Source organism: Hippocampus guttulatus, chromosome 3 (genome assembly GCF_054856545.1).
Source record: "Hippocampus guttulatus isolate MCC_2025c chromosome 3, RoL_Hgut_1.0, whole genome shotgun sequence".
Classification (NCBI taxonomy): Eukaryota; Metazoa; Chordata; class Actinopteri; order Syngnathiformes; family Syngnathidae; genus Hippocampus; species Hippocampus guttulatus.
Genome location: NC_141263.1, coordinates 5,514,218 through 5,537,683, shown reverse-complemented (window position 1 = coordinate 5,537,683; position 23,466 = coordinate 5,514,218). Strand labels below are relative to the sequence as shown.

At 39.2% G+C, this 23,466-nt stretch overlaps 4 protein-coding genes across 4 annotated transcripts; 2 read left to right on the top strand and 2 right to left on the bottom strand.

Annotated features, from left to right (window-relative positions):
• Positions 1-8,816, bottom strand: vps33b (VPS33B late endosome and lysosome associated). Its single transcript, XM_086107378.1, has 24 exons — positions 8,570-8,816; positions 8,357-8,467; positions 7,442-7,522; positions 7,287-7,348; positions 7,150-7,199; positions 6,198-6,265; positions 6,057-6,102; positions 5,474-5,568; positions 5,142-5,246; positions 4,930-5,020; positions 4,781-4,858; positions 4,431-4,504; positions 4,273-4,359; positions 4,113-4,203; positions 3,949-4,023; positions 3,745-3,809; positions 3,606-3,660; positions 3,469-3,515; positions 2,577-2,709; positions 2,403-2,476; positions 2,193-2,294; positions 2,040-2,115; positions 725-832; positions 1-232 (listed from the first exon to the last, which is right to left on the bottom strand). The coding sequence occupies exons 2-24, from the start codon at positions 8,450-8,452 to the stop codon at positions 153-155; spliced, it is 1,839 nt and encodes a 612-aa protein (XP_085963504.1). The 5' UTR covers positions 8,453-8,467; positions 8,570-8,816; the 3' UTR covers positions 1-152.
• A 1,646-nt stretch (positions 8,817-10,462) lies between these two features.
• hddc3 (HD domain containing 3) lies at positions 10,463-12,453 on the top strand. Its single transcript, XM_086106745.1, has 4 exons — positions 10,463-10,627; positions 11,448-11,503; positions 11,612-11,852; positions 12,231-12,453. Exons 1-4 carry the CDS (start codon positions 10,516-10,518, stop codon positions 12,359-12,361), a joined length of 540 nt encoding a protein of 179 aa, XP_085962871.1. The 5' UTR covers positions 10,463-10,515; the 3' UTR covers positions 12,362-12,453.
• An 865-nt stretch (positions 12,454-13,318) lies between these two features.
• Positions 13,319-19,823, top strand: mfap1 (microfibril associated protein 1). The gene is made up of 8 exons (XM_086107341.1): positions 13,319-13,522; positions 14,783-14,999; positions 15,094-15,232; positions 15,792-15,979; positions 16,201-16,470; positions 16,641-16,800; positions 17,654-17,743; positions 17,977-19,823. Exons 1-8 carry the CDS (start codon positions 13,441-13,443, stop codon positions 18,154-18,156), a joined length of 1,326 nt encoding a protein of 441 aa, XP_085963467.1. The 5' UTR covers positions 13,319-13,440; the 3' UTR covers positions 18,157-19,823.
• hypk (huntingtin interacting protein K) lies at positions 18,581-20,852 on the bottom strand. Its single transcript, XM_086107343.1, has 4 exons — positions 20,680-20,852; positions 20,051-20,106; positions 19,306-19,357; positions 18,581-18,804 (listed from the first exon to the last, which is right to left on the bottom strand). Exons 1-4 carry the CDS (start codon positions 20,839-20,841, stop codon positions 18,709-18,711), a joined length of 366 nt encoding a protein of 121 aa, XP_085963469.1. The 5' UTR covers positions 20,842-20,852; the 3' UTR covers positions 18,581-18,708.
• Positions 20,853-23,466: the final 2,614 nt, after the last annotated feature.

The window sequence follows — 23,466 nt, the reverse complement described above, 5'->3', positions numbered from 1 at the left end:
CATCGTAAAAATACATTTATTGACATTGCACATCTTTACTCATTTCTTTTTTGGGAATTTCTGACAAGTCAACAACTATCACAGTCGGTTATCGAGTGACAGGAATGTTTCTCAGGTACATCATTGTGAGCTGACAGGCTCACATTGGCTCATCATAGATGGTTGCCCAGCAAGGCTTCCAACAGTCTTGAGCTGCTTGTAATGGCAGTCGTTACCACAATACATTTATATCCTGTGTACAAAAACAAATCAACAACAACAACAAAAATAATCAGTATTAAATTGTGCTTAAACATTTTGTGCCTCACAGCAATATATTATTAAACCAAAATTGTCGTGAGGCTTTCTGAGCTATTTCCATATAAAATTAAGAAATATATGTATGTATGCATTCTATTACTTTCCCCTAATTGATACATCAATCTACTTCTTGCGTAATAAGTGTGTGTTATGATTCTCATAAGTCTTGAGGCTCTCACAGTATAAGACCTATTTCTGTTCACATGCCAGAAAGAAGTTTCAAGATTATATTTTCAATGATCAATAATCTTCTGTGAAAGACTACAAATTCGATATAACATTTGAAAACTAGTCTAAAAAGATAGCACATAATGGTGGAAAAACAAATTCATGTGAGCTGTTGAACTAAACTATGGTAACAACGTCTAAGTGGTATTTAAAAGTACATTTATGAGACATGGAGAAACACATTTAGATTGTTTACCTCTTTCTCGACCAAGAAAGCGTAAAGCTGAAATCTCAGAGTAGGTGCACCCCCCGAGGAACATGACAACAACAATGCGCTGTGCTTCATTTTTTGCTCCATTTTTGCCTGACAAACGACAAACACAAGAATATGCACATTCAAAACCACAGTGCATTTACGCTGGCAAAACAGGGGCTCTGATATATGCAGATATTTATTAAGCCTGTAAGGGACATAAGGGCATCACAAAAGCAATATTATCACAACATATACATTCATAGGACTAAAAATGCAAAAGAACGAAAGATTAGCATTGGAGAGGAATTCAACTACAGTGTTCGCTCGCCACTTGGCAGTTTGGTTATTGCGGATTCACTCTATTGCATGTTTTCATTTGTGACCATAACTTCATCTTTTGCATTTTTTACCTTGCTATTTTGGCACATTTCCTTGGTGTTTTTCTTCCTTCTAAATCAGACTAGTAATAAAAAAAAAAGTTGATTTTTGCTTTTCGTTAGGGAAAATTTGTTTTCCAAGACCATGAAAGTTAGACAGTTTGTCGCCTATAATCAGCGGCTCACTATTTATTCTGCAGTTTGCATTTTAAAAGTTAGATTTATCAATTGTAACAAACGTTCGTAAGGATGGGTACTGTGCATATGTGTGTGTGGGGGGGGGGGTGTAATGGCCTAATAAAGGTGTAAATCCTTCGCAAAAAAAAAAAGGTCAACCTCTAATTTGGTCTACTCTAATTCACTTGCAGGGGCTGGGTGGGGGCTCTCAGAACATGTCACCGGAAAAGTGAAGGAACACTGTATTACTGATGTTTATTAACTATTCTGAACCGCTGACGCTCCATGATTATATTTGTATGATCATAAAAATATGCTACACTCAAAATCATGTAAGGATTGCTGTTCTTTTAGGTATGGCATTGACCATATTATACCATACATGGCAGGTTGACTGTGCATGCCAAATTGTCCCTAGGTGTGAGTGTGAATGGTTGTTCGTCTGTGTGCCCTACGATTGGCTGGCAACCAGTTTGGGGTGCCCCCCGCCTACTGCCTGAAGACACCTGGGACAGGCTCCAGCCCACCCCGCGTCCCTTGTGAGGATAAGCGGATCAGAAAATGGATGGAGGGATGATGGATGACTCTATGGATAGTTACATATATTATTACCATGTATGATATCATCTGAAAATGCAATATGTGTATTTATGGCATTTTATTTCTCAGAAAACATTCTCCTCAATGTGAAAAGCAAAAAGCTGTAGAAAGCAAACAAGTGACGACTGACCCAACCGCAATAAATCTGTTCAACGTCTTACCTGTGACGGCAAACTCATTTCCATTTAGTAACCTGGTAACTTCTTCAAGCCCAGTCCAACCGTCTCGCTCCAACACCTGTGAAATGCGCACGAAAGGGCATCTTTGATCCAGTTGAATAAAAAAAAAAAAAAAGACAAATCCATCTTCTTTACCTGCTCGATGAGCTTGCAGCTCAGTGGGATATAGGCGCCACTGAAGACGTATGCCATGTCCCTCGGGACACGCAGATCATATTCGTCATCTGACTTTGGCACCTTTTCGTAAAATAACATAGTATGCGACAGGGTGACGACCAAAGATAAACAGAATGATTTAATGTAATGTATACGACGGACTTCAAAGAAAACTTGATGACATTATACCAAATTGAGTTTTCTGCTGAGGGCTCTGAAATTACTTTTCCTTGCTAAGGACGAAAAGGCATCTGTTAGCTTCCCTAGAAAAGGAATTTGGAAGAAGAAAAAGGCAAACTAAAATAAGTCCCATCAGGTCACATCCTATTAAATCTTGCAACAGAAAACTTGCCTTTACTGTACCTGCTGTCTTATCGTTAACCAGTTTACCCACTTTGCTCTCCATAACAGTCAGCGTCTCAGCCTGCTGTTGCTCCACAAGTAGCCCCGATTGCTTGAGGTTGGCAAATGTGAGCAGATGCTCCACTCCATAACTCTGAAGGTCAAGCAGAGAACGAATGACGACACACCATTAAATTGCCACTCATAAGACTGTGAGCAACAGGTCAAAACGGATGGATATTTGCTTGCCTAAATGCACTGCAAATGCTGTTTTAATTCACTTTGCTATTACAAAAGTGTAAATTATATTAAGATGAACTGTCAGAATTGTTTACAAAGCTTTGAGATGCATTTTGTGAGTCAAGTAAGGGCTCAATCCTGTCTTTCACAGATGTACGCGTTTTACATACAGGTGCATCACAATGAATAGAGAATATCTTTTTTTTTTGTAATTTGACTGAAAAAGCTAAACTCATACATTACAGTGTCTAGAGATTTACGATACACTGAGCTGTTTGCATTTTTAATGAATATAGCTGAAAGCTAATGATGACAAATAAGTCACAATTTCAGAGAAATGTAAATATTATATAAGACACAAGATTGTGTTATAAAACATCATTTGTGTAGGAATCCACCTAAAAAGTATTTTCCCCCGTTTGTTTAAGGAAGCTAAATGATATAGGTATGTTTGAATTTCCATTTTTGAATATAACTACTCAAACAAATGAAACCAAGCTATGGTTCTGTCGTGCATTGAGATCCACCTTTGTAGTTTTAGCATACAGCTTCTTCAAATATTCAAATATTTCAGCAGCAAAAGCTTGTGTATTTGAATTGTTTTTCTCATGGTACTATGCTATGCTGTGACACAAATGTAAGGCCAAGAACAGCAGCGAATGTGAAATCTCACCTGTAAATACTGTGTTTTTAAAGAGCGGTAATCTTTTGGCAGGAGTCCTGCAGGATACAACAAATTACATTCATGTACAGTAAAGCAGAAGATTTTTTTTTTAAAGCACTTTAAACATAAAGGTCAAAACAACTTACCATTTTCCGTTAAGGACAGAAGACAAAGCAGTCGAAGACTTTCTGTCATGGAGACCTAAAGAAAAGAATCACACCAGGTTCACATTTAACTACATGCGTGATACTGTATGGCAACACTGACTGTTTTAAGGAAACCCACCTGCCTGTTGATATGTTCCTCAATGAAAGAAATACATTCACGGATTTCAAAACCTTCGAGTAAAGCTGTGAGAAAAAAAAAGGACAGTGTTTGTGTGCATGTGATGAAATAATTGATTAGCCAAATGAACGCACAAAGAAGAAGGATGGAACCTGTGTTTAGCCACAACCTGACGCAAAAAAACCTGTATGCAAAGTAACCTACAGTGTTCTGTCTTTAACAGTTCCTGGAAGTCCTGCTTCGTTTTCTTCTTCATCATTGATTCACTTGCGCTGATGTCTATGTGAGATCAGTGACAGCCACACCATTTGATCAAGCTTAAGCACGTCAAATCCAGCCGATGTAGATTGCTTTGTTTCAACACTCACGCAGGCTCAGGAGCCGATGTTCTTGTTTCAACCCTTTTAGTTCTTCGGAGACAAACGTTTTCATCTGCTTTATGTCCATCCCTCGACGCTTCTGTGGAATTTAAAAGGAAACGTTTCAGTCACACTGTGTCCAATGAAGATGGTTATTTTCTCGACTTACATCATATGCAGTCTGGAGATTCCTGGCTTTCTGACTGAGGAAGCTGAATACATTGGAGAAATGCTCGTTTCTGATTTCATTGAAGACCTACAAGACAAACAACTTTAAAAAAAACATGCTTGAGAGAAAACATTTAGCAACTTTAAAGCCGGCCTGACCTTATCTTGAGAGTTCAGCATGACTTTGATGCTTTTGTCTGAGGACGAAACATCAGGCCCAAATTCCACACACCCTTTAGAGGAAAAAAAAAAAGATCTGTGATGACATTATGCACAAAGAAAACCTCCATGGTCTGACAAATTTCAACTATAAGCATTACACTTTACATGTAAAGGATACAACCGCAATGCATTGCAATAGCAATAATGGAGACGGCATTCCCATTCCAAAGTATTGCACCAAGTATTTCAAGCAATGGCCTAAACAACTGAATATGTCATATTGTCCGTTTTATTTAGTGAAGCTTCGATGTAGTGCCTCCAAGAACAGTGACTAGCTTGTTACCCACCACATTTGATTCTGAATACATCATCCACAAGTCCTTCGTAAACCACTTGTGAGCACAAAGGGGTGACAAAGTCCACATCTGTAATTTGACAGAATTAGTGAGCAAAACAAGCATGGCACATAGTCAGAAATCCACTCACATCTCCTCACCCCTATCAATTAAGAAAACGTTTCCTATTTCAGTGTTCCGAGCCTTATAGTCTCCCTCTTCCGCTTGCTCTCTCCAAGACTCGTACACCATCTGATGAAAGGCAATGGACAAAATGACTGTCTGTCAGCTACCCATCTTTTCCAAGACAAAAGATAATAAATGAGCATAAAACTCAAATCCTCATCGACTTATGTTAAAGGATCTACTGTACCTTTGAACACCTTCCAATCCCGTAAACCTTTGAAAAGGGTCCGTAAATGGAGTGGAGGAGATGTAGAGCGCTACCAGCTGTCCTCACCCAACGCAAGTCTCCAGCCTGAGTGAACACCACATAGAAGTGTGACTTACGGATGGACGGTTTATGTTCGAAGGACCATTGAACATAGCTATGGCTATTCATTAACACAGCATGTATAGGAAAAGAAAATGTTCTATTGCTTTGACATTCAATTTTTGCTTTTAGTTTTGTCATTTGCATCATTAAAAAACAATGTCTAATCGAAATGAGGGATATTTAGCACAGGCATGTTGTGTAATCCATACCAGATAATTGTCCCGAAAAAACTCTGGGAGTTCCAGACTGATGATGTCATCGTCCAACGGAAGTAGATAGAAGGCCCATTCATCCATAGTCACATCTGTAAAATATGAAATACTAATAATAGTAATAATACTACCACAATTAACAATTATTATAATAATATAACAATAATAATAATTATTATTTTATTTTTTACAGGGCAGCATGTGGTAGACTGTTTAGCACGTCCAACTCATAGTGGAGGTCATGGGATTCAATCCAGGCCCTGTGTGATCTCCCCGTGCCTGCATGGATTTTCTCTGGGTATTCTGGTTTCCTCCCACATTCCAAAAACATGCATGGTAGGTTGAGTGAACGGTCAAAATTGTCCCTAGATGTGATTGTGGTTATTGGTCTCTGTGTGCCCTGCGATTGGCTGGCAACCAGTTCAGAGTGTACCCCACCTACTACCCGAAAGCATGGATAGGTTCCAGCACACCCACGACCCTTGTGTGGATAAGATAATGGATAGATGGATAAATAACTGCACCATCCTTCCTAACACAGGTGAGCAGCAACGAATGCAAGAGTTATGAGAGATACTACCTCCAAAGACTCCCTGCTCCTCCAGCACCGTTTCACATGCATAAAACTAGAAGACATACCATAAACAGCACATTACTATCAATAACTGCAGTGTGAATAAATCAATGTTTGTTTTTGTTTGAACACCAGAATATCAGGTACCTTCTGAGGAGTATATATAATTTTGTATCTTCTAAATTTCCCTGCTGCTTTGTCTGCTTGGACCACATCTGTGGAGAGAAGGCACAGTAATTGCTGAACATTAGCAGAGGCACAATGTTATCGGTTCTAAATTGGAATCTCATGTCTCCTGAAACTGTTACATATCGCCGACATTGGGGCGAAATCTCATCGGTCACAATTTGGTACATTTATTTTTGATATTTTTTTTCACCAATCTACAGTATTGGTCAGTCCACACATGGGTGTTATTTTGACATATTATTAACCAATCTCAAGCATTGAAAATGGCTTGCTCTATTTGGGGATACAATTTTAATGGTTGAACAAACATGCCATTTTTGGGGTCTCCTCAAAAGTGAGTACAGTAATCCCTCGCCATTTTGCAATTCACATTTTGCGGCTACAGCGCTTCGCGGGTTTTTCCGAAATATTGTATTCATTAAAAAAAATAAAATAAAACCTCAAAAAAATAAAAATACAGCCATATTAGCAACCATATTGTGGAAAGACGCGTTTCATGTTGATGCGCGAGAGAGAACGTTTCCCTGCATGCCGAACAAAGAGATGAGGTGACTCAGAGCCTTTGAACATACCACTGGCACTCATACTAGCCACAGGCAAATCCTACTTCAAAGTTTTTCACCTTTCGCGGGGGCGTTTTGGTCCATCCATATTACCCATGAAAAATGAGGGAATACTGTATTTTGGAGGTGCACGATTTAAGCCCGACACCAGCGATAAGCTATTGTGACCCATCTCAATTTATGTTAAAAAAATCATAATAATAAATCATTATATATAACTGTGGTCACAAAATATTTTTTTGTTAGCTTAAGACAACTGTTATTAGCTCGTAAGGGCTGAGAATTACAAATGATTAATTCAATATAAAACGATTAAACAACGAATAAACATTTGAGGACAAACTTACCACATATCCACTTCACTGTTCGTAATCTTGGCCGGATCAGAAAACAGAGCCTCAAGAAGGAAAGTCATAATGTCAGACATCTACATGTTGAAGTGTGCTTGAGTATGTTTCTATGTGTGTGTATGATGACTACTCACTGATCTGCTGTGCTAATTATGGGTTTATATTCTACTTTGTATAGTTTGTCAACGTCATGTTGCTGTTAAAATAACAGAAAGATATATCATGTTCCAAAATAGTCATTGCGAATCATTGTTAAAGGGATTTAATTGAAACAGTGGATAAGGGTCACCTTCAGGATGGCAACATTGGCGATACGATCCAGCGGGCTCATCAAGTCTGCCTCAATAAAAAGGTCCTTCTTTCCTGGAAGCTGCACGAAAAATAATAATAAATGGGGACTCCATGATGAAAAAGTGTACAGTATTTTATTCATTACACGGGCTAGTTATGTAAGATATAGTTGGAAGTCTAAATGAGCACCCGCAAAAAAAAAAAAAAGCCTGAACTTTTTTCACTCATCATAAGGCATACCCGTGTATAGACAGTAAGCTGCACATATTACAAAAATACAAACGAAAAACCCTGCCAGCAATATTGAGAGAAATAAAGACTACCGGTAGTTGAAATAACATTAAGTAAAATAAGTGGTGGAGTGAACACATGCATAGCTGGACGATTTTTAAAATAATGCGCAGTACATTTGTTAAGTGCAGTTCAGATGTATTTACCTTTTTAGTACAAGATATTTTAATGTATTTATAACAACTGTTTGTTGTCAAACATCTATTTCCATACAGCTTTTACTTAAATGTTATGTGCAACATTTACATTGAATCATTTTTTATGCAAGTTTATTTTCCTATGTTTTAGTGCTTCAGGCATCATGTTTTAATGGCATCAGTCATGTTAAGTACACTGTTTAGGAATAAAATCTCAGCCTTGTTTCTGATGAACACTTTTGCCTACTACTTAACTACATTTTAATGTTGTCATTAAGGTGGTATTTGGAAAGCAATTTGGAAATTGGTGTAAAAAGTATGAGAACCACTAGTTTAAGACAGGCGTTAAAGCTGCTCTGCAGATTACGTGCGGCAGTAGACGGGTGCAATCGTGTAAGATTTAATGAATACACAATCCAGTTTTCTTGAAAGAGGAAACACCTTCAAGTGGTTACACGATTGCATGGGAGCTGTTAGCTTCTTACTTGTTCCAGGAGGTAGACGAGCTGATCTCTGGCAAGTCTCTTGAGCAGAGAGAAGTCAGGAAGCTCCGGGGAATCTTTCCTGGCACTGGAAGCCATGCTGGCGAACCAAATCTGCGTCCGTATCCACAGATCACAGACATATAGTCAACATTAAAAACACTCCACATATAAAGCGCATCTTTTGATATAAATGAAGACGCACAGTACACTAACCTCGGCGCAGTGGCTTTTTTCCCTCTCTTGCTAGCTAAATCAGCTTAATGCTAAAAACAAACACTTGCTATCCTATACAAACTGTAAACAATAAAATCATGTTATTCTTATCGCAAGGCAGTTGTATCCAACTACTCAAATTGTGATTAGATATTGAAAAGCTATCATATGAACGTGAGCAATGATAACAGTGATCATTTTGAAATATTGATCGGAGCTTTCAGGGGCGGGGCCTCTTCTTCCCTGTTTCATGCTGTTGGCAAATGTGTGTATACCGCCATCTATTGGACAAAACATGTGCCATTCATCTTACCCTTCAGGGCTGCCACAACTGACAGTTTTGGTTGACAACAAAATTTCAACAACAGTCCACTTGTAAGTCACGTATCTGTTCTCAACACCAAAGGGTCTAAATTGACGCTTGTCCCATCTACTAGCTCATTTAACATTAAATTTATCGTTTTACTACACTTTCTAAAAAGATAAATAAACTGACTATAGCCATACCCCGAAAGTCCTTTTTTTTATCAATGAGTCAGGGCCTAACTCATTGATTAAAAAGTTTCACATAAACTGCCCTGTACACAAGCTAACATTAGTTGCTTTATTTCATTTAGGTGGTGGTGCCATGTTGTTGGTTGTCTTACCCAGATTGTGGTTTTGATCCTCGGTTTGTGACCATGTCAAAGTATCCTTGAGCAAGATATTGAACAACAGTTGCTCTTGATGCTGTGTCATCAGTAGGTAATTGTGAAGTCAATATGGAGCACTTTGAGTTCCTCAGTAGGTGGAAAAGTGCTATATAAATGAGAGGCCATATGGCCTACATATGTTTTGTGTGAATTTATCTGACAGGAAACAAATGAAAATTGACATTCCAAAATAAACTGTGCACTGTGTGCAGGAACAAACACACCAAAGATACCACCAACAACAATGTTCTGTTGATCTTGCTTCTAGGTCAATATCGGACCCGGTGGTTTATAAAATGCATGTACTTAATGCCGAACCATGAGTACAGCTTTCTCAGTTGTGAGTTTCAGTGTTTGGGATTTGAGTACTTCTTTCCTGTGTGGGATTTGCATGTTTTCCTCATGCTTGCATTGGTTTTCTCTGGTTACCCAGTTTATCTCTGACACTGTAAATAGCACAGCCACCTTACGCTGTGTTTTCTATGCTATTGCTATTTATTAATTATTATATTTATTCTACAAATGTATTGCTAATGCTTTATTTTATATTGCACTTATATTGAACTGTGTACAGTTCTTTTCGGAAACATTTATTTTGTGCAATGAAACACGTTATCCCCCCCCCCCCCCCCCCCCCCAATTTTGCTGCTGTAGACTGCAAATTTCCTCAGTGTGGGACAAATAAAGGTTATCTTATCTTATCTCAAAATATAACTGTTTGGTTAGTTGAAGACTAAATAAACCATAGTAGTGAATGTGGAAAGCATGTTGGTCAACAAGTTCTGAAAATCGTGAAACATTGTTTATAAATGAATGAATGAATGAATGATTGGCTGGCAACCGATTCAGGGTGTCCCCCGCCTACTGCCCGGAGACAGCTGGGATATGCTCCAGCACCCCCGCGACCCGAGTGAGGATCAAGCGGTTCCGAAGATGAATAAATGAATGAATGAATGAATAATAATAATAATAATAACAACAACAACAACAACAACATTAACAACAACAAACTTATACGTAGGGTATAATGGATCCTATTTGAATTATTTGGACAAATTCATGAATTTTCAATTTACCATTGAAATGTGCGTAATTGAACGCACAACTTGGCATTGAGGACTAAAAGCATGTACCAACCTGAAGTAACAGATCCTACTAATGGGTGTTTCCCACCGGATACCTAAAACAAACGAACAGTTGCGCTAACATACAAAAGGAAGGAGTCGTGAATTCGAATTGCGTGAACAGTGTGTCATGAATTTAGACGCTGTGATGTTGTTAGAGACGGTTAATTTCGCCGCTGAAAAGCATCGAAATCAGCGTCGAAAAGACATAGAACAAACTCCGTATATTAACCATCCGATTGGTAAGTACGTCTGGTAAGGGCTTTAGCTCAACTATCGGAAGGAAGACTGTGACTACAACAAAAACCTAGGTGGATCTTACATTGCTGAAGCATAATTACTTGCCTGTTGTAAAAGAAGTCAAATAACGTCAGTTAATACAATATGTAACAGCAATGTTCTTGCATATTACATGTCAAATCTCAAATAGAAGAATACATTTTTACATTTTCAAAAAGCATTTCAAAAGTATTATTTGATGACCAGTGTAAGCGAAAATTAAATATTACAAGCCAGCTGTATAACGGCGAGGGGGAAAAGTTTTTGTTGTTGTCATTTTAAGTTTTTTATTTGTTGTTATTTCCACTGCATACAGACTCATGCCATTTGTTGAAATTGATGTTGGAGCATGAGAAAATACTCGATCAAATACATAATGTAAAATACTGTATACTCACGCAAAAACCATGACATTCAGCAATTTAATAGTGAAAGCGGCAATCAATGCCCAGGTTACTCTATTATGATCAACGAAAGGTGTACCCGTGACTACTTTGCTTTTACTGGATTATGCATCATTTTTATATTTTTACTCATCTGTTATGTCATAACCTATAGCACTTTGAGATATTCAAATAAAAAGTCCATTACAGACTAAATATATTTGAATAACAAAAATTACAACTAATAATGCACTGACATGAGAACAGGTCCATTCCATCTTAATGTCATTATTCAGTATTTCATTAAATACTTTCAGTGAAGGAACAGCAAAGATAAATAGCATTTTCCCCCACCATTACTCTCTTTTATACTCTGCTCTGTTTCTTTTTTCCTGTAAAGGAGTAGCAAGGATTCTCAGCAATGAAGCTGGCGTCACCGACATTGTGGTATTACAAGTATGCAGACTTAAAGTCGATACATTCATGCAAATCTGTTCTATTGCATCCACAAATCAAAATAAATATTTTGTACATGTGTTTGTTTGTGCTGTTCTTTTCTGGAAGGCTGCTCTTCTTCATGACACATTGGAGGACACAGACACAAAGCCCGAAGAGCTGGAAACAAAGTTTGGACAGATTGTTGCTCGCATTGTTCAGGAAGTGACAGACGATAAGAGTCTGCCCAAACAGGAGAGGAAGCGTCTACAGGTGGAACATGCGCCTCATTGCAGCCACCAGGCCAAACTGGTCAAACTGGCAGACAAACTGTACAACCTCAGGGATTTGAACCGTTGCACCCCTGTTGGTAATCGACTTCTTGTTTAATTTTGTACCTATTTTTAATTTTGAACAAATTTGACATGAATATCATTTTGATCTTACCTGAAGTAACTGATTCCTTAAGTGGTTTTCTCTCACCAGCATGTCTTTTGCAGATTGTTTTGCTGAAAACTGGTACAATACAAACATAAGAATGTTTGTTTTTCTACCTTTCCAATTTCTTTACATTGAATGTAACGTATCGGTTATGCATATGAATTACTTTACTTGCCTGCTTGAGGACAAAATGTAGCGCTGTTTTTCAATTTTGCGTGAATAAAAGAAACCAGACGATCACCACACAAAAACAAAGATACAAGCACTATTCGATGCACCTTAACCCTCTCGTTTTTGTGTTTTTCAGGTTGGACGCCTGAGAGGGTCCAGCAGTATTTTGTGTGGGCCTGTGATGTTGTAAAAGGCCTGAAAGGTACCAACTCAGCTCTAGAGGAAAAGCTGGAGAAGTTGTTCAGACAGAGAGGGGTGCAACTCTAAAATGGCAGAGAGAAGACAGAGATCCAGTGTGATTCATAGTTTCCATTTGTAAAATTTGAAATGAATAAATTTTATTTCATATTCATAGATCATGCAGGTATCCCCCCCCCCTTTTGTTGTTTTTTGATATTTCTAAATGTCTGAGCTTACTTGAGCAACACACATAAACTGTATCATCCACCGTCCTACCAACTTATCAAATAACTGATTAAAGTGGGGAAGGTGTAAAGCATGCAGAATAAAAATGACAGTGACAGTAAGGACAGATTTTGGGAGAGGGGCCACTTTGTTTCTCAATTACTTCGGAAGTGCCACTGATCAAGAACAAGTACCAAACCCCACATTGCTCTGTGGTGTGACAGTTTCACAGTCCCTCATTGACATGTCTCACATAAATGGAATATCACCTCGGACATTAATAAAGAATGATAAATAAATGATTAGGCAGATAGCCTATGAAATATTTTGAATGTAAAAGCAAAGCATAAAGCACATGCACTGCTGACCAGCCTTTTAAGTCATCACTGTAAAAAAGGCAATGACAATTACATTACACTTGAATTTAATTTGCTTTTTTATTTTCCAAGAGGGGTACGCTGTGTTGTGATTCCAGGGTTCAGTTTTATTATAGTTAGAAAACGTTGTATACAGTTAGAAAATTAAAATGTTGAGCTGTCTTGGACAGCATGGACTAAAAACATTAACTGATAATCGACACTAAACAAAAAGTAGTCAACGAAAGCATTAAGGTATAGTCATTTAGAATTAACTGGATAATTTTTCGCACATCATATCAACAAAAACTACGAAATAATTTCATACTTGTCTTCAATGAATGGAACGTATTGGATCAGAATAACAACATAAGATGAAACAGCGACAAACGAAGAAGAACCAGTAGACGAAGAAGAAACAGCAGAAGCAGACGAAGAAGACCCTGGCTCCACCCACTTGGTCCTCCGCTGTACTAGTGCTATGTACGTTCCGATGTTCAGTAGTTGAAGCACTGGCACGTTCAATTTGTTTTTTTCCAGCGGATTACAACATTTATCTGAGTTTGGTGTGTCCACCAGGCAGCCATGTCTAACCACGATTCAGCCAACATGAAGCTTCCACCTATACAGTCCACGGCTGGAGCCGTACCAGTCCGGAATGAGAAAGGTTAGACTTGACGTAAATGGATAGCTAAAAGCGCGCTAGCATAGCAAGCTCAAGCTAACGCCGAGGCAAAGCATCAGTCTGGTTCCACCTGATTTTCCCTATTGTCGATTGCAGAAACCCTTTTTGCAAATCGTCATTGTCCTGTTACCGTTTAATATGTCGTCTGATATGACTGCGAAAATGTATTTGGGGAAGGTTTGACTTTGCAATTTGGAACGGTTTATCGATCCGACTTTTGACTTCTGATACAATATCAATATTATGGCCTTCAGTACTGTCCGATATCGAGCGAATATCAGCAGCAATTATTCATGCTTTTTTGGTATGAAATTTAGACTTGATCAAGTTATCCTATTCAAACAAAGAACAATAGTCAGCACCAGTAGGGATGAGGAAATGACCCATTTATTCCAAATACAGTATTTGGATTACATACATTTCTGCCCTAAGATTGTACAGCACTTGAACAAATAAATATAAATTAAAGGACCCTGAGAAATAACCCCAATAAAAACAAATTACTCGGAAGTGCAAAATAACAATTCAACTTTACTTAAGTAGATTCTGAATACATTTTTTTTTTTTTACATTGAGCCTATGGTGAGAACAGAGTCTGGAATGGACTGTTTGTCTATGAGTGCTAATATCGGAGATTTTGTATGTTGATCATCATAATCGATACTGTTTTGTGGGAGCAAATCTTGGACCAATACAGTCGTACCTCTACTTAGGAACGTCTCTTCATATGAAATTTTCAAGTTACAAAACGCCTCAACAGGAAAATATTGCCTCTAGTTACGAAAGAAATTTCAAGTCACAAAAGGTAAAAATACAGACGTCCTTTGCTCAGGTCTTTACAAAACGCCAGGCAAAAAACACTTCTGAGAGAGAACATGAACTAAAGAGGGCAAAAAAACGGTGAGGATGCAGTTAAAATTTTAATGAACATCATTTTTATTCTTTAGTCTCTTCTTTGTTTTTTTACATTATGCACAACTCTCATTTGTTGTGCAATAATCTTATTTGTAACATGTATTTGTTACATATTTTGATGCATTTTTATTCTTTAGAAAACATTTCTGTCTGAATTTTGGGGCCTTGGAACGGATTAGGGCATTCACATGGAAAACGCGCCTCTACTTACAAAATTTTCTAGTTAATAAATTTCTTCCGAAACCAATTAATTTCTTACGTAGAAGTACCACTGCATCAGATCGGGAAACCCCTAACAGTTTGTAATCTATTTGTGCTGTTTCCCAGGTGAGCTCTCAATGGAGAAGGTGAAGGTGAAGAGATACGTGTCAGGGAAACGTCCAGACTATGCACCGATGGAGTCATCCGATGAGGAAGAGGAGGATTTCCAGTTTGTCAAAAAGGGAAAGGAAATGGAGCCTGAGATGGAACAGGAGGAAGAGGATGTGTCTGACCCACGTCTAAAGCGTTTGCTCAACCGTGTCCCTGAGGACGTTGAGGATAGGTATCATCTATCTCCTCGGTTTTGACATTCTGAGCTCCTCAGAATGATGGCTTGCACATGGAATTTTGACCTCTTTGTTTCCACCTTTGCTCAGGCTCGCCAGGCATCGACAGATTGTAGAGCCTGAAGTTGTTGCTGAGAGCAGCGAAGACTCTGATGAAGGGACGTGGCACCCCCAACGTGAGGAGAGCAGCGAGGATGAAGAAGAGGAAGAGGAAGAAGTTGACGATGAGGTTCACATCTTAATTGAATTTTATAAAATTTTATGTTCGCATAACTGCACTACATTCTTATTTTCATTACAGAGGTTGTCCTTTTACTAGTCAACCCGCCAGTGTAATATCGACATAAGACTGTAGGAATGTAGCCCAATTTTGAGCCGACAGACCTGTTGCACACAAACATATTGCCTCATATTGAGTTGTCTTGACACGTCGTAGCCCCATGTAGTATGACATATTCAGCGATTGGTCGTAAGGCGTCCGGGACGCTTCACGACCACGACGACTACAATTTTGGCACGTCATTATCAAAACAACAGAAAAAGGAAACCGAATGGACCCCACATTAGCAAGCACCAGGTACAACCCCACCAATATCAACAGCAGTATGAGTCCTACTTGGAAATAAGAATGACTTTACTTCAGCGTTGGTGTAGATTAGTGATAGAGTACGCTGCAGGCCGACTTTCATGAAAATTTGGTGCCGTTGCAGGAACGGATCCATTGTAAACCGAAGACGCCTTTTTTAAATGTCAGCATTAAACCACTCCCCAAATATTCTATTGTGCAGGAAATTGAGAGGCGTCGAGCAATGATGCGGCAACGGGCTTTGGAACGCAAGACTGAAGAGATGGAGATCCTGGAGGTGGAGGAGGAAGGCAAATCTGGGGAGGAATCAGAGTCAGAGTCTGAGTATGAAGAATATACAGATAGCGAAGATGAAGCCGAGCCCAGACTCAAACCAGTCTTCATCCGCAAGTAAGAGCTGCTTCAAACATGGGTGACGACTTTGTGCCACATTCCTTGCAACGGGAACCTTGTTGTACATTTAAGACAATCCCCGCTGGCTTTCAAGCCAGAACTGTGTGATTGTTATTTATTTAGTGTTTTGGTGAAGTCTGATGTCATCCTACCAATTCTATCAGGTTTATTAGCTTCCCAAATGAATTTGGTGTGCCCTGAATGTGTTTGCATCTTAGAAAAGACAGAGTGACAGTGGCAGAGCGGGAGGCAGAACAGCAAAAGCAAAGAGAACTGGAGGCTGAAGTCAAGAGGCAGCAGGAGGAACGACGACGCTACACACTGAAGATAGTAGAAGATGAGGCCAAGAAGGAGTTTGAGGAGAATCGGCGCACCCTGGCCGGTCTGGAAGCCCTCGACACAGACGGCGAGAATGAGGAGGAGGAGTACGAAGCCTGGAAAGTCCGTGAACTGAAACGAATTAAAAAGGACAGAGAAGCTAGAGAAGCGTGAGTAGAGTCGAAGCTGACCTTTTATTTCTAAACATGATGGAAAGCCTTTGGCTCCTTGGTGAAGAATATTGCAACAACATTCCAACTTGTTTCATTGTGAAACACTGCTTGAATACCGGTTATACCGCCTTGACCAATTTGGAAGTGTAAATTGTTTGTGTTGGCAGGATGGAGAAGGAAAAGACAGACATTGAGAGATTCAGGAATATGAAGGATGAGGAGCGCAGGACTGAGCTCCGCAACAATGGCAAAGTCATCACCAACAAAGCATCCAAAGGCAAATACAAGTTCCTTCAGAAGTACTACCACAGAGGAGCCTTTTTCTTGGTGAGTTGCTCCATCGGTGCATTGTGGGGCATGCCGTTTGTAGTCGGTGTGTGGCATAAGAGTTGATTTTTGTTCACCTTGTGGGCCACCTCAGTGTTTGACTTTTGAACAGAAATGGCAGATAGCAGAACAATACTCAAAGGCACATATCTTCTAATTCTCATCTTATTGCATTGTGAGTACCGTACTCCATGCATGCATGGCACCACACCACCTCGAATAGGGTTAGGCTCATATCATCATCTACACGCGACCTCTCGTATTGATTACTTTTGTTAAAATTGCTATTATTTTGGGACATATTTTTACTTTGTTTGAAATTCATGTCAAGCAGTCACTGAATTTCTATTGTCATACCAACAGTTTCGACAAATGGCGCGAAATATGATCCCTGAGGTCCCAGGTTAGCTTAATACGCCCGAGACTTGTGAAAATACAAATAGAATAACAAAGATCAAATAATTACGGGAGAAAGATAACGGAAATGCTTATTCACGGCTTCGCTTGCAAATTTGCAAAGCATCAGAATGAAGATGCAGGAGCCTTGAATTTGCAAGGTTATTTTGTGCTTGAGTGTTCAAGAAGAATGTGTTCAAATTGTAGGGATAAACGGGCATGAGGCTAAAAATGGTAGCTTTGAGTAGTATATGAGTAGAATAAATACAAACTTTTGAAATCAAGAATGAAATGTTTTTATTCAACTTGATTTCACTATCAATCAAAATAATCAGGATTATTATTTGTCCCATAATCGCCCAGCCCTATGAAGGAGACAGACTTGCAAAGGACAACCCTACTTGCCCCTTGCTTAAACAGTACGAGATTGTCCGAGTAAATGGGATTTGTGTTGCAGGACGAGGAGGACGACGTGTACAAGCGAGACTTCAGTGCACCTACGCTGGAAGATCATTTCAACAAAACCATCCTGCCCAAAGTCATGCAGGTCAGAGGCAACATCTATTTCCTTCATCTAGTTGAAAAGTGGGATATGATGCAGCGAGTATGTCACCGCAGAAAAATAAAAAACAAACGCAAACTACTATACTTAAGTCGAGACTGGCAATTTTGGACTTGGGTGTAAGGAAAGAGTATACAGCTACATTGTGTTGCTGTAACAATGTTGGGTCACGTGTACAGATGTTTCCTCTCTTTTCACATATTTTTACTCCCAATCAGGTTAAAAACTTTGGGCGGTCCGGACGTACCAAATATACTCACCTGGTGGATCAGGACACCACGTCGTTTGACTCCGCTTGGGCTCAGGAAAGTGCTCAGAACAACAAGTTCTTTAAGCAGAAGGCAGCAGGAGTAAGAGACGTGTTTGACAGGCCCACAGTGAAGAGGAAGAAGACATAAAACGTGTGTGCTTTATTGCACTTGGCCCTTGCCTGGACTGTACTTTGTAAAAGAAAACCGATTCGGTTTGGATTGGTTCAGTCCATCAAAAGACTGAAGACTTGTAAGATGCATTTGGAAAACCGACGCGACCTTTGGTTTCCCTGTATTTTGACCAATAAGCAAATGAAATACACAACTGTCAATCCTGTTGGGGCATCAACAACAAAACCTATTCTTCATGACTCAATAGCTCTTTGAAAATTGGGCAAGCTGTACAGCTATTTTGTACATATTTACACCGGTATGACTGAGTTGATTTGTGATTTGTTTTTCATATTTGTGAAAAGTAGATTTTTTTTTCTTTGTATAAATAAAACCTGTATTTTCACAATTTTAAAGAAACAAAGGTGCAGCAGAAATCAAAACAAGCACACACAGACAATAGCTCTTCAACATATTTTATTGTGAAAACTTTCCCCCCGATCATTACATTGAATTTGAGGAATTCAATCCTATTGAAATTGGTCTGAACAAAAGCGATGAAAGAGTCCTGTGCATACATGTGCGTGCTCAGCTGGTTAGAGCCACAAGAGCTTCCACCACGTTGCCCATGTGTTCCCTCAGACTGCGCTCTGCTGCGAACCTCGAAATTTCCATCTCTGACATCTGTGTCACAAACATGATCACCAAACACATCAAGGAAAAAACATTTGGAAACTCATGCTGTTGACTACTCAGAACCTCACTCCCCAAATCCGTCTGCGTAAAAAAAATTTTTTTTTTTGCTCTTCAAATTTTAAATGTTCAACAACACCCAAGTGCTTTATGAAATGTTTATTCTTATACCCATTGGGTTACAGTTAGAAGTTGACAACCATGTAATCTTTAGAGCACAAACACCTTCGTTTGTGTCATTGCTTGACATTTGTCCATCCTATATTCCTAAAGTAGTTCGGAAGAACTTTTCATCCCCTACTTGTACTGGGAAAATGTCACCAAAATCTTTAACACCCCAAACAGAACTGCTGGTGTCACTTAGGCTTCTACTATTAACCCAAGTTACATGTTCTAATTCGTGACATTTTCATGTGCATTAGATAAGATACAGACACATCTAAACTAAAACGTGAATAGATTTGGAACTTCAGAAATACAAAAAAAACTTACAATTAACTCCACGTCCTCTTTCTTGATAGTGACTTTGGCCAACTCTTTTTCTCTGAAAGAATAATCAAGACAATAATATCAATTTATGTTTATGCTGCAAGATTCACAGCTACTCAGTTTAAAAAAAATGAAATAAACACCATTTACATCAGGAATAAACTGTCATTACTAGGACACAATACAATTAGCACAATGCATCACTGCCACCTTATCCTAAGCATCAACATCTAAGTCAGCGGTTCTTAACCTGAGTCCGATCGAACCCTGTGGGTTCAGGGAATCCGTCTCATGGGTTCGACGGAGCCTCTGCCATGGAGGTTAAGACCATCACTGGCTGCAGATGATCACATTACACTGCTTGTCCAATCAGTGCTGTGGGAAATTTAGTTCACGTCGTAGTCAACGTGTGACTGGAGTGATAGTACGTCGTTCAATTTAAAAAAAAGAAAGCATTTTCTCCTTGAAATTGTATTTACTTTTTTCTGTTTTGAATAAATTCGTTTTTTTAATATCTTGAATTTGTAAAATATATATGTATTTTTCACTAATGAAGCGTTCGGTGAATGTGCATTTTAACTGGTTGGGTTTGGTACCTCTAACAAGGTTAAGAACCACTGATCTAAGTGCTTGTGTAATGTGTCTGGACATTATCTTTGAAATTAATTTATACACCATCATTAATCTTTGTTTTTTAATTCCTAAAATGATGCAAAGGATGTTGTTGAATGTTATATTCAGACCTTACCTCTCTTGTTTGGCCTTCTGTTCTCGTGACCTTCTGTCTCCGATTACTGACATGGCCTGGGGAGAAAAAAATATCTTAAATACGCGCAATAAAAAATGGTCAAGCAAGCGCCACGGTTCTGAAATGGGTTGACCACTTCACAATTGGAGTGGGTCATACCGCCATAAATACAGCACGTTTTAGAATGCAGAATAACTGGATATAATTAAGAAATACAGATACACTTCCTGGACAGGATCAATGGTGTATGAAAGGATGGTACAATTTTATGTTCAATGTATTCGACGCGTTTACTCCACGGTGTTAGCAGTGATTTTGTCACAAGAAATAGTATTTTTTTTAAACAAAAAAAGCTGTAGAAAGCCGTTTTCAAACCCGTAACGGGAAGGACTAAAGACGCAACTTCGGGCCGGCCGCTCTACCCAGCACGCCACAAGCTGGCACGAGTTAACGGGCGCAGAATTTGTTCAATGTATATGACACTTTTATTCCACATGGTGAGCAACGGTTTTGTTTCAAGAACAATATCACCTTAAATAGTTGTGCATTTTGGTCACAACACCGCGACAATGCAGTCGCCAGTGGCCGCATGCATGTTCACATCCGTCAACAGCAGCAAGTTATCTTACCGTTTGTAAATCGGAACTAGATATTTCTTTCTCCTCCGCATAATCAGTGACCCTCTCCAAATCGGCGGCACCGCTGTCATGTTTACGAGGCTTTTCTGCCGGCTTCCCAGTGCAGTTTTCGTCGGCTTCCAGGTCCAAATCCACATCACCCTCGGTCGCCATTTTTGCAAGGAGTGAGGCGGTGCTTTTCTTCTTCATAGGTCTCTAAAGGCGTTTGGCATCAATTCCGTTGCGTTACCGCCACCTGTCGATTCTTTTGCACTCCACACTATCTCTGTGGACGAGCCACTGTTTGGGCGCTCTCGACAGGGTGGTTTCATTCAATTCTCTTTTTTGTCACTATTGGTTCCACACAATTTGTCACAAAAGCATCCCAGGGTTATATTAGTTTTGGATTTTTCTTTGACGTTGAATTCTTATTTTGTTTTGACTTTTTTTAAAATTATCAATTCACTTTGTTTTTAATTGTTTGAGAGCGGGTCTGTTACGTTTTTATTAGTTAGTTAGTACTTTTTTTTTTTTAAATAAAGGACGTATTTGTGGAGTGCGCGATTAAAAAAAAGTCACAAAATGTAATGATGTAAACTGCAGTTCCTAAATGACTGCTAACCTTTTTTCCATACAGTCGTACAGAAAAACCAAAGGGACATGTGCGATATTTATTGAGAAAGATGAAAACGAAGGATATTTTTCCTATATTTAATTTTATTTATTTATTTTAGTTAGTTTGATAGAAACAAAATGTAGTTAATGTAGTTACAACCGACTGGTCAGGAGGGCCAGCTCCGACCTGGGCTGCTCCCTGGACACTGGAGGAGGTGAGCAACAGGAGGATGCTCGCCAAGCTAAATGTTATGATGGACAGACGATCCCACCCCCTCCAGACCACCCTGACAGCACTGGGCAGCTCCTTAAGGCAGACTGATACATCCGCGTTGCAACAAGGAGAGGTACCGTCGCTCGTTCTTGCCGACTGCTGTCAGGCTATTGAATAGACAGACCTGAAAATCTGGACTCACCCCCACTCACCCATTTTTAATATGTTTATATCTATATTTTATCATTTATATTTAGCATATACTTTTTGTTCTTCTACTTCTCCCTTTCAAAACTTTGCTGCTGTAAATTGGGAATTTCTCCACTGTGAGACAAAAAAGGTTTTCTTATCTTAATTGTTTCAGTACTCCTTTTTAATTCTATTGTATTACCAAATTTAAAAAAAAACAGTTTTAGTTATTTCATTAGTTTTCGTTAACATATTACGACCTTGGTCCATCCCAACGTAATCCATCTCTAAATATAACCACCACGGTCATTCCAAAATTCTAGAAATCATAGATGTTACTCAAAAATGCAAACTGGTCATATTACCTTAGCTGAAGCAGTTTAGATAAAATACATCGTACTAATTAGAAATGCGGTGGCCCAGTAGTTGAGTGGTTAGCACGTGACCTCACACTGCACAGGTACCAGGTTCGATCCCAGGTCCAGCATTCCCGTGTAGTTTGCATGTTCTCCCCGTGCATGCGTAGGTTTTCTCCGGGTACTCCGGTTTCTTCCCACGTTCCCAAAACATGCATGGCAGGCTGATTAAACACTCTAAATTGTCCCTAGGTGTGAGTGTGAGCGTGAGCGTGAGCGTGGATGGTTGTTTGTCTGTGTCCTGCAATTGGCTGGCAACCGGTTCAGGGTGTCCCCCGCCTACTGCCCAAAGGCAGCTGGGATAGACTCCAGCACGCCCTGTGACATTTGTAAGGATAAAGTGGTTCAGAAAATGGATGGATAATTAGAAATGCTTTGCGTGAATTATTGTGTGCAATGTGCAGATAGCTGCAGACATGTTTTACTATTCGAACTGGGCTTGCTCTGACCAATTAATCAGAGGATGGAAAAATGGTGAATGCCATTCTGGCTTGTAAGGATGAATTTGAAATGTGATTGGTTCGAGAAACAGTCCTGTTGCTATTTTTTGTTATAATTAATTGATCACAAATTGATTGTGAAAGCCCTCGGCAGATGAGATTTACATCGTGATGCATAGAAGCCGAAATCTGAAAATACCAACATCCACATACGGTAATGGAAGCACTGCAGCCAAGAGAAACACCACAAAATGCAAAAAATAGATGGTTAAGGAAAAATGAGTGTGATTTCATGAAACAAGTATTAGAATTTAGATCATAAATGTCAGTCTGTTGTTTGGAAATTGTTTTGGCCAGCACAGAAGGCCTTGGTGGCCCTAATGGTTTGCCACTTGTTCATGATTCGTTTGCATCTTCTGGTGTAGCCTCCATACATTTTTTCATGAAGTCTTCTGTAAACAGTTGATTGATTACTAACGTCACTCCTGCTCTCAGGAAGTTGTCTGTCTGTCTGTCCACATCAGCCCCCTCCTTCTGATTGAAGGAGGGGAAATCATAGATTGAACAATGATTTCCTTATGTACTGTAATTTAAATGGTTCCTTTTGTTGCTAGTGGAGCTCTGTAGCTAAGATTAGTTTGAATGTAAAAAGAAATATAAATAAAATGTACCAGCGGCTTTTATTGCGATTTATGCAAACTTGAAATCAACTAAAAGTTGATGAATGCAAGACAATAATTGCATTATGCAGACTTTCAGTAGTTTACCTGCTCACTTCATGGTTGTTGATCTTTTTCTGTCTATTATAAGAGGTTTACGTGACTTTGAATAGAAATAACCCCTCAACCACTGTGGCTTTCTCCAGACATTTCCTGCGCTTTTGTGTGTGTACACTTTTCACTGCACCCAGCATAATCAGATTAAG